We start from the raw sequence: 13,823 nt of genomic DNA on the forward strand, positions 1-13,823 counted from the left end.
ATATCCCACCTATTCCCCATGAAAGTCACAAAATCATATAGCCACTGAGGACGAGATTGGCAGTTTCCTACAAAACCAAACATACTCTTACCATACAATCCAGCAATCACATTCCCTGGTATTTACCCAAATGAGTTGAAAACATGCCAATGCAAAAACTTGCATATGACTGTTTATAGAAGCTTTATTCCTAATTGCCCAAACTTGGGAGCAACCAAGATGCCCATCAGTTGTTGAACAGATGAACACATTGTGGTACCTCCAGACAATGGATGTTAGTTAGCAATAAGAAAAAATGAACATCAAGCCAAGAAAAGATTTCAAGGAACTTGGATACATATTATTGAGTGAAAGAAGCCAATCTGAAAGGTTACACATGATTCCAACTATGTTATATTCTGTAAACTGAAGAAAGTAACAAGATCAGTGGTTTCCAGGGATTGGGGGGAGGAGTGTGTAAATGAGGTACAGCAGATTTTAGGATAATGAAACTATTCTGTATAATACTAAAATAGTAGATAATACATTTTTCAAAACCCAAAGAAGGTACAACACCAGGAGTGAATTCTAATGTGAACTAAGGACTTTGGATAATAATGACATGCCAGTGTAGTAGATGCATCCATTTTAACAAATGTACCATTCTCACAGTGTGTGAAGTTATAAATTTGTGGCTATAAAATATATGGTCTAAATCTCTGTACCTTCTTAACAATTTTGCTGTGAAACAAAATTGCTCAAAAAAGTGGAAGAAGCTGGAGGACATTATGCTAAGTGAAACAAGTCAGCCATAGAAGGAAAAATATTGTTGATCTACTTAAATGCAAAATATAAAGAGCTGAACTTAACAGAAGTAGAAAGTACAGAGATGGTTACCAGAGGCTGAGGTTACGTGGACTAAGGGGATTAATTTTCTGTTAGACAAGAGGATCTATTGCACAGCAGGGTGATGATAGTCAATGCAGACATACAGTACACTTCAAAATAACTAGGATGGTGAATTTCAAATGTCTCATTGCGAAAAATGGTTAGCGTGGTGATGAATACGTTAATTACTTTGATTTAATCAAACCACATTGTACAAATATCAAAACATCTTATTGTATCCCATAAATGTAAACATTTATGGTTTGTCAATGAAAATAATAATTTAAAAAATAAAAGAAGAGCAGGGGTCAGGGTAGCCCAGTGTTGGACAGGACACCATGGGAGACAGACCCCATGTGGTTTCTGGCTCATCTCCATCTCTCAAAGCTTTTGGACATGCACACAGCTGAAGGAGGTCTCCCTGGCGGAGAACTTTGGAAAGCTCCCTCTGGTGAGACTGGGCAGGGGTGGCAGGGTGGGGGTGGGGATAGCCTTGAGAAAGCAGCTGAGGAATGGAGGGATCTGGATTTCCAGAGACTTCAGAGATGATGCCTGCTCTGATAGGAACCGTGAATCAATGCTCCGACTTGGGGCTAATTTGCTGAATGAGGTAGTTCCATCCTCAGTCCCGCATGGGAGACAGGTTAGGGCAAGTCTTTGTCAGACTCCATCTGCTTAAGCATGATAGGGTTTGGACTGCTGTCCCTTGTATGAGCATTGCAGACTCTCTCGCTCGTTGCTATCCAGGCATGTCCTGCCGCCTGGACCAGCTCCTCTGTCCGTCTTCCCTGGAGAAGCCTGAGCCAAGCGTGACTCGGGGAAGCTTTTCAGCACTACCCCTGGGTTCAGCCTGCCACTTTATTTCTCGACTACAGCAAACACCATCTCCACCATCTTAGCCTAAAGAATCAGCCTGAGGGGGCTGGGAGAAAAAAATTGACAGTGAGCAAGGAACAGCTTCTAGCCAGAAACCCCTGATCTGAGAGCCCATCTTTCTTCATCTTTCCCATTGATGGCTTTCGGCTTGACCCTGCCGTCTCCCATGGGGGCAGAATTCTATGAGCCCAATTCACGGATCTTTCCCTCTGTTTTACATTGCTAATAATGAATGTTAATCTTGAATCTTTCAGCATCTCTTCCATTGAATTAGAATGGCTTTCTCATACTTTATTTTAGAAAGATGTTCAATATACTAAAGCAAACCAGAAAAAAAAATTAAAGAAAATTCTAAATGTTTTACAAAATCATAATTTCATGATTTCACTAATAGTGTATCCTATGTTTCACCTATTTGCCTTGCAAAAATTTTTTTGCCTTGCTATATAAACTTTATTTATTTTGTTGATACTTATAAAATAGCTTATCAGAATTTAAATTGGGACTGTGTTGATTACATCTTAAGTTAGAAAGAATTGACAGTTTAATAACGTTGAATCTTTTGATCCATGAACATAGGATATCTTTTCATTTATTTAGATCTTTGATTGCTTTCATTGGTACTTTCCTCAGAATCTGGTTTTCTAGTCATAGATTCTCTACATGTTTTGTTAGATTCAGGCCTAAACACTCTATCTTTGAGTGTTATTATGAATGGCATTGATTTTTAATTTGAAATTTCAGTTTTTCATTGCTAGTATGTAAAAAATTATTTCTTTTATAGAGTAATCTTCTACCTTATAATTTTGCTTATACTTGCTTATTACTTACAGGGAGATTTTTGATATATTCTTCAGAGTTTCTACATAATATTATAGGATAATAAAGAGAGTTTAATTTCTTTATTTCTAATATGTATAATTTTATTGCTTTTTGTAACCTCATTGTTTTAGTTAGAGTTGCAGTACAATGCTAATAACAGTGGAGAGAGGGGATATTCTCATCTTGTTCTCAGTCTTAGAGGAAAAGGAATGTAGGACAATATTATTTTTACCAAGTTTAGGATGTTGCCCTTTATTCCCCATTTGCTAGGACATTATTTTTGGGTTTCTGAACATTATTGGGTATTGAATTATATCATACACCTTTTTATGCATTGATTGCTATTCTCATCTGATTTTTCTTCTTTAGCTCTTGGATGTGGTAAATCACATTGAATGGTTTCTGTTGAACTAGCCTTGAATATCTAGAACAACTCCCAAGAGGACATGGTGTATATTTCTTTGTATACTTGGTAGGAATAAATCTGGCACATTTCATTGAACATTTTATATCAATATTCGTAAGAGGACTGGTTTGCAGTATTCCTTTCTTGAATTGCCATTATTTAGTTTGGGTGTCAGAATAATACTGGCCTGCAAAGAATGAATCAGAAAGTGCTCCCCCTGCTTCCATTTCCTGGAAGAGGCTGTAAAGATTTGGCTCCATTTCATTTTTTAAATGAAGGTAGACTTAACCAATAAGAATATACCTCAGTGCTTTCTTTTCAGAAGCTTATTTATTAGTGATTTAACTTATTCAATAGGTCTGTGGATATTCTGATTATCCTTTTGAGAAATCTGGCTGGTTTAACCTTTTTTGAATCAATTTTGACATAGAGTTGTTTGTAGTATTCCTTCATTGTGTTTTTAATGCCCATGCGCAATGATATTAAATTTTGTCACCTGAGCCAGCTCACAAGGTCAACAAATGAGGAGGTGGCAATGTGACAAGCTGCCTGTGTTGCTGCGGGGACAGTGAGAGGTGAACACAGCAGATAATGATATTGAAGGATCCAAAAACTACAATAAAAATCTATGCAAATTTCTACCGTAATATGAGAACCTGAGGATTAGGAAAATAATTGTCACTTATGGGGTCCACAGGGATTGATATAGCCTCAGGATAGTACAAGTCAACTGACCAAACTTGAATTTTATTTGGAGTTTCCTCTTAACCATTCATAGAAATTAAACCAGGACAATTCACTCCTGACACAGGGATGGATCCATCTCTCTTATCAACATAGACTCTGCTTCTTTGAGTCTCCATGAGAAGCCAAGAGTGTGAGAAGGAGGGAATATTCTTTTGTTGCCATTATATGACAAGAAATTTGAATTTTGGCCTTAATCTTTGAGTCCTTCATTTGACTACCTCAAATTTCTCCATTTTCTCCAGTTGTGATGTTGTTGTGATGAACATCATGTTATGTACAGCTTTCTGTGTTGGTACTATTTCTTCAAGATGTATTTGTACAAGTATAATTCTGACTTAGAAGGATGCACACTTCAAATGCTCTTGAACCTTATGTCAGGCAAGTCTCTAGGTCATGAAAACAATTTTAATTAGAAATCAAATATCTTATTTTCTTGTCTAATGACTTATAGACTAACTGACCAACCATATTTCTCCAACTGGACATATGGCATTGGGAGAGATAAAGATAGTAATGTCCTAGCATGGACAGTAAAAATAGACCAGATTCCTCCACTTGCTTGTGAAAAACATCAATGAAAATGATGTGGGATGGGACCTTGAACATCAACATAGCAAAACTCTATTTGATGAATATCTATAAAGGAGGGGAGTGAGGTATGTGGGGAATGGTTATCTTTTAAATGATAAGAAATTTATCATATGAAAAAGTTAAGAACATATGGCCTGAAAGAAAGGCAACCTGAACAACACATTATAGTATAAATCTGCTTTATTTAGCAATTAGAAACAAAGAGGAAGAAAGCAAAGAGAAGATAAACCAATACAGAGATACAGATTCTGTACATCATAGGATTCGTCACTTGTGTTTCCACAGTTATTACAAGAGAGGTTCACAACCCGGTAAGATGGGGTGTTCTTGGGCCAATGGAAATTGAAGGGAATCTGCCTGTTTGTGAATTCTTGACTGTGCTTCAGGCAAGACTTTCTGGAATCAGAGGACAGAGACAATGTTCTTGTAATGCTCAGCCTCAGGGAGAGCTATAAAGGCAAAACCTTGATAACGAGGTAACAAAGTGAGACACCAGATGTGACTGAATCATGATGTGAGATCAGAGGGTGACATTCTGAGGGGAGCCACTGGATCTCTGAGGAGCAGGTAAACAGAGGAGCCAGGAGGGCAGGGGCCTTCCGCAGCCCCAGCTAGAGAGCAGAGGTGGAGGCAGAGGAGGAAAAGATCCTGAGCAGAGGGCTCTACACCAGAGGGCTGAGCAGGGTGGGACAAGGGCCAGTGCAGGACTTCAGTGCTTGTAGCTCCTGCTGGAGGTGGTGGAGGAGTATTTGATGGTGGAGCTGCTGCCACCAGAGGAGCTGAGGCCACCCCCGATGCCTCTGCCACTGCCAGAACTGAAGCCACCTCCAAGGCTGTGACCACTGCTGTAGGAGTAGCTGTTGCCTCCGCCCAGTCCGAAGCCACTGCCGGCACCCCCAGCGCTGCCATAGCCGCTGGACACAGTGGACTGCACCACAGCTGTAGGGAGGACAACAGGACACAGACACCGTGAGCTCACTCTGTCACCTGAGCCAGCTCACAAGGTCAACAACTGGGAGGCAGACAAGCCAAGTACTTACAGATGTTGACGGGTCCAACGCCCTCGCCACTCAGCCTAGGAGGAGAGGAACACAGAGGATGAGTCCTCCGCAGCCCATACCTGATCCCAGGAGAAGCCTCCACCTGAGGCTCATGGAGACCGCCCACCCCTGATCCAGAGAGTCTCTTGACAGCACCCATCATTACTGGCCACAATCCCCTGCTCAGGGCCAGACCCCTCCCACAGGTGCTCAGAGGGGTGTGTCACCCACCTGCACTCCTCGCCTTCCAGCAGCTTCCTGTAGGTGGCGATCTCCACGTCCAGGGCCAGCTTGACATTCATGAGCTCCTGGTACTCCTTCAGCAGCCTGGCCATATCCTGCTTGGCCTTCTGCAGGGCGTCCTCCAGCCCTTCCAGCTTGCTCTTGGCATCCTTGAGGGCCATCTCCCCACGCTGCTCCGCATCAGCAATGGCGGCCTGCAGGCTGGCGCACTGCAAGGGGAAGCAAGGAAATGGGCTTGGAGCCTGGGCCTTCCAGGAGGCTCATCCCTGCTCTTCCTGCCCAGTGAAGAAGAGCCCAGAAGGCTGGACTGCATGGACAAGCAGCCCCGACCCTGTCTCTGCCCTGTACCTGCTTCTTGACGTGGTCGATCTCCGATCTGAGCCTCTGGATCATGCGGTTGATCTCAGCAATCTCCTGCTTGGTGTTGCGCAGGTCATCCCCATGTCTGCCTGCTGTGACCTGCAGCTCCTCATACTGTCGTTCAGGGGGGAGAGGGAGACAGAGAATGTGTGGGGTTTTACATGTGCACAATGCTGTCTCGCTTCGGAGTCAGTCAGTGAGTTATCTCCACCTATTGGCTTCTCCTCAATGAATTTTAGAAAAGTTGATGTTAAGTGGCTGGACACAGTGGAACCAAGCCACAGAACATCTCAGTTAGGGAACCAGAGACTTCTTAGTTCTTTCAGGGACTGACAATGTTGTGCTCTGTGTCTCTGAGAGCCATCAGTGAGAATGAAGTTTAAGCAAAGATGACTTGGTCCTTATCTATGGGAGCTTGCCTCCTGCCTGGGAGTGGTTCTTCTGCTTCCTAGACAGGGACATCATATCTGAGAGAGTTTGTTCTAAGCATGTGGGGTACAGCTTCTGTGAGAGGACTTTAGCCTCCTTTCAGTAATTCCCCCATGAAGTCAGGAGGCTTCTTAAGCTCAGGGGGGGGGCTGGGGCCTCCTTAGCGGCTGCCAAGTCACTGCTCACCTTGGTCTGGTACCAGGACTCAGCCTCAGCCCGGCTCCTCTGAGCGATCTCCTCATATTGGGCCTTGACTTCGGCGATGATGCTGTCCAGGTCCAGGTTGCGGTTGTTGTCCATGGACAGCACCACAGAAGTGTCTGAGATGTGGGTTTGCATCTGAGACAGTTCCTGCAGAGCGCAAAGGTCCTAAGGTCATCTTGGCCTGGGCTGCTTACCAAGGTGCCCAATGGGGACATAGGACTCCCCACCCTGCAGAACCCATCTGAGTAAAGGAAATGGGGGTGGAGATACTCACTGCCTCATAGATGGCTCTGAGGAAGTTGATCTCATCTGTGAGACTGTCCACCTTGGCTTGCAGTTCCACCTTATTCATGTAGGCAGCATCCACATCCTGGGGAAAGAGCAGACAGTTTGGAGTCAGCTGAGCCCTCCTGCCCAGCCCCCATTTTATCATCATGGCAATAGTCTTGTGAGATTGGATGGGGATGCAGAGTCATGTCTCTCCTTGAGCAGAGAAACTAGAACCCTGATTAATTAGCTCACCTTCTTCAGGGTCACAAACTCATTCTCTGCTGCTGTGCGTTTGTTGATTTCATCTTCATATCTAGGAGAAGAGGGTTGACACACATGTAAGCTGGTGGGTGGTTGAAGCTGAAAAGCAGCCTGGTATATCTAAATCTATCTTTCTTGCCACAGAGAGTCTGAGAGATGATTTTTGTAGTAACAACTAAAATTTCACTTCTTTAATATCCTTCAACCTCCTATTGCCCTATTTATCTTACATATTTACTTTTTAGCAATAATGATTTTTATTTCTATGACTATGGTTGCTGCATAATGGTGTCCACCTCTAGAACTTGTCACCCAATTATTTGGAGAAAACCAGCCCATCTTCTTGTTTGACTTACTTGTTCTTGTAATCTTCTACCAGATCCTGCATGCTCCTGAGTTCTGAGTCCAAGCGACCTCTCTCCCCAAGGATGGAGTCCAGCTGCCTCCTGAGGTTGCTGATGTACTGCTCAAACAAAGGCTCCAGGTTCTGTCGCACTGTCTTAGTGCCCTGTTCTTGGAGCAGGGTCCATTTGGTGTCCAGGACCTTGTTCTGTTGTTCCAGGAACCGCACCTGGAGAGGGACAAGATGATCATTTGTGAGGCAAAGGCAGGAAGAAAGAAGTGTCTCTGTTAGCAGTTCTCCCTGTGGGTCTTGGTTCTCCATTTTGTAGAGCTGCTTCTTAGCATGGACAGAGGCTCAGTTTTGTACCCACACCAAAACGTTTTTCTTTTGCAGCACAGAAATCCACCAGGGAAATTCCCCCTTGGACCATTGAGGGGTTCTCATCTTCTAAGTTATGAAGCCAATCAGTGACTTTCCACATTTCTTTTCCTCTTTCCAAGAACAATCACAAATGCAGTTTAAAAATAATATTTTCTGATATTTCCTGCTAGGTTTTAACAATGTATTGGATCTCAGTTATAAATGATATAAATGTTCACTAATGATTAGATTCCTGTCTAAGTTCCAATTTAGTGTATGTCTCCTCAAATTTATCCATTTTATGGTTGTTCTTTGTTGAATAAATTAGCATTTCTACATATTGTTTAAGTGGTTCTATTGTTTTCCTAATCTAGCCAGAAAATTCTTTTCTTGTTTTCTTTTCTCTCTCTCTCTCTCTCTTGATTAATATTTTCCCTCTTACACAGACCCCAGAGTGGAATCCCCAGCCCAAACACCACTGGCATCATCTTGTCAAGAGGGGGACTGGATTCTTCCCAAATCCCATTGCCTCATCTGTGCTTCTGGGTATCAACAGTTGAGGGGTCCCCCTGTCAGGAATGAGGGCTATGGAAGAGACCCAGCAGTTCTTCTATGCTCTTGACTCTATGGGGCCAATCCCCATCCCTGTGGAGAGGTAGCCTGAGGTCCTTTTCCCTCTTTCCTAGTTTTTTCCACCCTGTAGGAAGTCTATCCTGTTCATAACTGGGGATTCTGAGGTGCCTTGCGGATGGCACTGTTTCCTGGCTCACCTTGTCGATGAAGGAGGCGAACTTGTTGTTGAGGGTCTTGATCTGCTCACGCTCCTCGGTCCTCACCCGCTGGATGGTGGGGTCGATTTCCAGGTTCAGAGGAGTCAGGAGATTCTGGTTGATGGTGACCTCTTGGATGCCTCCAGGGGGGCACACAGGGAAGCCAGCGCCCCCGTAGCCACCACCAAGGCCAGCAGCACCACCGAGCCCAAAGCCACTACCAGCTCCACCTCCAAAACCAAGTCCACTGCTGAAGCCAAAGCCACCTCCAACTCCGCTGCCATAACCGCCGCCTATGGCGCAGCTGCCCCCTCCAATGGAGATCCTCTTGGAGACCCCTGTGCCATAGAGGCTCCTGCTGCCAAAGCCTGCGCTTCTGCATGCCGCCCCCATGCCACCACTGCCCCTGGAGCGGGACACAGACATGCTGCTGAAGCCAGAGCGGCAGAGCCCTGGGGCTCTGGCTGAGCTGGCACTGAAGCCTCTGCGGCTGCTGCTGCTGCTCTGGATCCTCGTGGTGGACTTGCTGGTCATGGTGCCTGGAGACGAGAAGGCTGGGAAGGCGAGAGAGACCAAAGGGCAGAGCAGAGAGGAGCAGATGAAGGAGATGGGCTCAGGCAGAGCTTATATATGATGTGAGGCTGGGCTCAGGGCTGGAAGGTGAGCTTGCAGATTGGGAAGGGCTGGGCTTTACAAACAGTGAGATCACCCCCAAGTTCTAGAAAGGTATGAAACATGAAGGTTGCCTTTTGGCTTCCTGTAGTCATGGAGAAATTCTCTTGCCTTCCAGACTTGACTTGCTCCTAACACAATGAGCCTGGATGCAAATTCACTGAAGTCATGACTTAGTCATGTTCAGGAACAAAGGAAACAAGAAGCTGATCTGTGATAATTGTGCCTTCCTTCTGCTTATTCAGACACTCCCTGTGTGCCCCCTTACACACAGGTTTCCATCTCCAGCCGCACCTCCCTTCTCCTCTGGGTGGGACTCTCCCTGAGGGTTTCCAGCCATTTTCCCATGGGCCTGAGCAAGAAATGGCCTGCCATGTTTGCCCACCATGTTCGATTCAGTTCTTCGGTAGCTCCTGGCTATATGATCTGGTGATCTGAGCATGGGAATGGGGTACATAACCTTCCTCTGTAAGGCCAGAGGGATGGAGGAGTTGAAGTTTTCACTATTTAGAACCATGTTTGCTCTGTGCCCCCTGTGTGATAAGCTGCCCACTTGGCACTTTCCTGAGAGGACAGGTGCAGATCTCTCCTAACCTCTGCTAGGAACTTCTATCCATGCCTGTGCCTCCTGCCCCAGGATCTTCCATCCATGCTTGTGCCTCCTGCCCTATGGGTTTGCTTGCCCATTGAGCTGTCTTTCCAGCTGAAATTCATAGACATTTTCTCTCTGCAGTTTTTTGGAATGTTTAGTTAGAGCTTAAGTTTAAAAAAAAAAATCCAAAATGATTTGGACAAGAATCATGAAAGAATTCACAGAGGTTTTATTTCCACTAATTTTGACATTTCAGAAGAATCCAGAATTGAACATCTTAGCAGGGTGTGTACAGAAAGTTGAGGGGCATATAGAAGCAATGAATCATTAAAATGTGTCCTTACAAGTATGATGATTTCATAAGTAAATTCCAGATTTATATTTCTAATCTCAGTGCTTGAAATCTCAAATCTCTAAACCCTTTCTCAGAGAGCAGACAAGCCTTCAAATGAGAGTAGCACTTGGTTCACAGGAACTGAGTTTCATGTTTTCTAGTCCATGCATTAAGCACCATGAATGAGAATTGAGAACAACCCTAGGTGTATGGTGCTCTGAGAACATTTGTCTAACTGAGCAACTGTGGGAGGAAAGACCAACTCCCACACTGAGATGAGTTCCCTGAAAGTTCCAGTTACTATTTTAAATGCAGTCCCTTCTCTCCCACAAGTTGAGGGGCACAGCATCCAGGATGGCAGGGAGTTCCTGTCTAAAGCAGGTGCTAAGTCAGCGTCTGGCAGGAAAGAGATACCTTCTCAAGACAACGGAAGCAGCTGCCCTCCTCCACCCTGATTGCACAATGGCTCTTGAAGAATGTGCTTCCACCCAGTTCTGGGAAAGAGATGCTGTTCCTCATGGTCCAGGACACTGATGCACTCTACTGTTCCTGGTTAGGGGCTTTAGGCACGGCATGGGCTATGCCAGGCTTGGTAGGAAATGTGGTCAGGTCAGGTGGGAACACCCTACTTTTGTCCACCATCCCGTGTCTATGTCCATGCCTGATGCCTATGGCCACTTTACACCACAGTGGCAGAGATACGCAGCTTACAACAAAACTTGTGACTTGCAAAACCTAGAGTATTTGTCCCTTTAAAGAAAACCTTTGCTAGCCCCTGGTTAAGAACATGGGTCCTAGGATCAGACTAGGCTCCTTATGCAAATCGCTGAGCCCTTTTTCTGCTTATTTTTACACCTGTAAATGAGTGTGTGTGTGAAAAGAGTACCTGCCTCATGGTGTTGTGAGGCTAAAATGAGGTAATTTGTGTGAAGGTTTAATACAATGTCTGCCATGTGAGTTCTCCACGGAGATGAGCTAACATCATTATCATGAAAGTAGGAAGAAGTTCAGTGTGTAGGAATCCAAGAGAAGCTTCAAGAATCAGAGCACAGCAGGGTGCAGTGGCACACACCTGTAATCCCAGCTACTTCAGAGGCTGAGGAAGGAGGATTGCAAGTTGGAGGCCAAACTGGGCAACTTAGAGAGACTTCATCTCAAATAAAAAAAATAAAAAGAACTGGGGATGTCATTTGGTGATAATGCATATCTGGGTTTAATCCCCAGTATGGGGTGGGGGGGACAGAATTCAGAATATATGTGTGTGAATGGGAACAGTGGTTTGAGGACAGTAATGGAGCCAACAGTGCAAGATAGTAAGGACCTAGGAAGCCCTGTGGAGGGGTTTGCCATTGTTCCTCAAAGCCGAGTAGAACTATAGCAGGCAGGAGAATGACAGGATCAGAAGAATGATTTGCAGCTTGCAGGTGCTCACAGCAGCAGAACTGAGTGGGAGCAGAGCCCACCCCGACCCTGACTCCCACCCTCCAGCAGATGTGGCAGGTAGTCGAAGTACCTGGAAGGAAACAACAAAGTCGGGGAGATTCTGAGTTTTGGGCAGGAGCCCAGCAGGCTGATATCCCTCCTCTGAAGCCAGACTGCCCCGCTCATCCTCTACTGGGTCTCAGGCTGTTCTCTGGGTTGTGCATACAGGGACAGGCTGCTGTCAACCAGCACAGATAACCCCAACAGTCCCTCTTTCAGTCCTGATTTCATATCTTTTAGAGGATTGGGGAGCATTCATCCCTAAACAAAGTAGATTATTTAGATGCAGCTGAGACCTCCCATGTACTCCTTTAGCCTGTCAGAAGATGGGTTAACTTTAACATCTAACCCAAGCCCAGGCTTGCCCGGTGCACTAGACAGCACCAACAATGTAAAATGTCATGTTCGGTTTCCTAACACAGGTGTCTCTCTTACTGGTAGATTTATGAGACGTTTTCTAAAATAAAATCCTTGTCCCCACTTGCCAGGGAATGCTCTGGAAACCAGTTCCAGTGACCCCAGGAGACAGTAAGGTCAGCTTGGAGGGCCCAGGAGAGATGAATAGGGCTGGTAAGATGGTAGAGGAGAAGAGGGACCCTCAGCCCAGCAGATCTATTTCTGATTCCATTTCCTCCTAGCCCCACTACACTTAAAGTCTAAATATGTCCTTGGCTCATTTGTTCTTGATTTTTTATTTTTCTTTGTCTGGGTATGGGAGGTGACCAGTGTTCCTTAGCCCACTTTTAGCCTGCTGTTCTGGGCTGGGCTGGGTTTCTTTCTCCTCTAGAGTCCAGCCCTCCTCCTTCTGCCTTCTGCTTTAGCACCAGGGGAGGGCTATGGTCCTAGGCAGTTAGGACCCTTGGATGTTTAGAGAATTGCCTTCTTGGATGACCTCTCCCTGGGAGATCTGTTTTCCCAGAGCAGCCACGTGGGAAAGGCCCAATCTTCATAATAAGATTAGAACAAAGGGTGATAGTTCAGGCAACTCTGTGAGAGACACTGAAGCAAGCAGCTGAGTACCTGAGAGGACAGTTGGCCTCCTCCCCAGAAGGCTGCCAAAGCTACCTGCTCTCTTCCAGGAGAGCCTTCCTGCCTTCTGTTTCCTCTGATTGCCATGGAATGTAGAAGGCCTTGTTCTTGGCCCAGGGGTTCACCTGCATGGCTCACATTGTTCCCAGCATGGAGGAGGGGAAGGAGGGAGGCCCTGAAGCTTGAGCCCATGGAAAGTCGCCTCAAGAGGATTTGCCTTGTCTTTCTGCCTCCCTGGGTGGAGCTGCCTGATGGGAATGAGGGAGAGGCCATTGTCATCATCCTTTAAGACTAAGCACCTAATCCTCAAGCCACAGCGCTGGATGATACCTTTCAGAGGGAATCCCACAGACCCAGTCCAGTCCCTGGGTCACATGGGGCCACATGCACACAGGTGTGATAACAGACAGCTGCTCCCGGGGTGGAATAGAAAGTACAGCCTCCTAATAGAGTGGTTCAGAAAGTGCTGAAACTTACAACACTGTATTACTTAGTAAGTAGGTTGTTTATGGACAGGTAACCTATGCTATATTGTGCAGCTTCCCTTATAGCTCTCAAGTTTCACACACACAGTCCACCCATTTTTTCCCCAGGGAACACTGGGACGGGTGACATATCTGGACATGATGCTGGGTGGCTGGCTCTACAGCTGCAGGAAATGTCCGACATCTTTGTTTTCCAGTGGGACAGGGTGCTGCCTTAGGTCCATTGTGAAGTCCACAGGCCACTGAGAAGACGTTTCACACAGTGCTTCATAAGAAGCGTTTATGATCTCCTGCCTCTGGACTTGTAGTCCCAAATTCCAAGATGTCACTTGGTGTGACTTTTTCTGGGATATTCCAAGAGCCCCTTTCCCCACAGACTTGAAGGGACCAAGAGGAGCATTAGGACTGCCGTTTTAACCACCAAAAGCAGCACGTGACAACGGATCTGGGAGGAATTGGAGAGGATCATTAGCCTACAGGATGGATGCCTGTTCTATGCCTTAGATATTGGATAGGCAGGTGCAGTTGGATGTTTAAGATGTTGGTAAAAGCAGAATTAGGCTAAGGGCTGAGGACATATTTGGAAGGAGAGGACAGCCCTTGGCTTACCTGATTGATGCAGGAACACTACTCATTGGAA

The 13,823-nt window shown here is 45.5% G+C and overlaps 1 protein-coding gene across 1 annotated transcript; it reads right to left on the minus strand.

Moving 5' to 3' along the window:
* Positions 1-4,477: 4,477 nt before the first annotated feature.
* LOC107148662 (keratin, type II cytoskeletal 6A) lies at positions 4,478-9,187 on the minus strand. Its single transcript, XM_015493403.2, has 9 exons — positions 8,590-9,187; positions 7,473-7,687; positions 7,108-7,168; positions 6,860-6,955; positions 6,568-6,732; positions 5,941-6,066; positions 5,581-5,801; positions 5,350-5,384; positions 4,478-5,248 (listed from the first exon to the last, which is right to left on the minus strand). The coding sequence occupies exons 1-9, from the start codon at positions 9,121-9,123 to the stop codon at positions 5,019-5,021; spliced, it is 1,683 nt and encodes a 560-aa protein (XP_015348889.1). The 5' UTR covers positions 9,124-9,187; the 3' UTR covers positions 4,478-5,018.
* Between the last annotated feature and the right edge of the window lie 4,636 nt (positions 9,188-13,823).

The sequence above is a fragment of the Marmota marmota genome, unplaced genomic scaffold, assembly GCF_001458135.2.
Source record: "Marmota marmota marmota unplaced genomic scaffold, marMar, whole genome shotgun sequence".
In the NCBI taxonomy this organism is placed as follows: domain Eukaryota; kingdom Metazoa; phylum Chordata; class Mammalia; order Rodentia; family Sciuridae; genus Marmota; species Marmota marmota.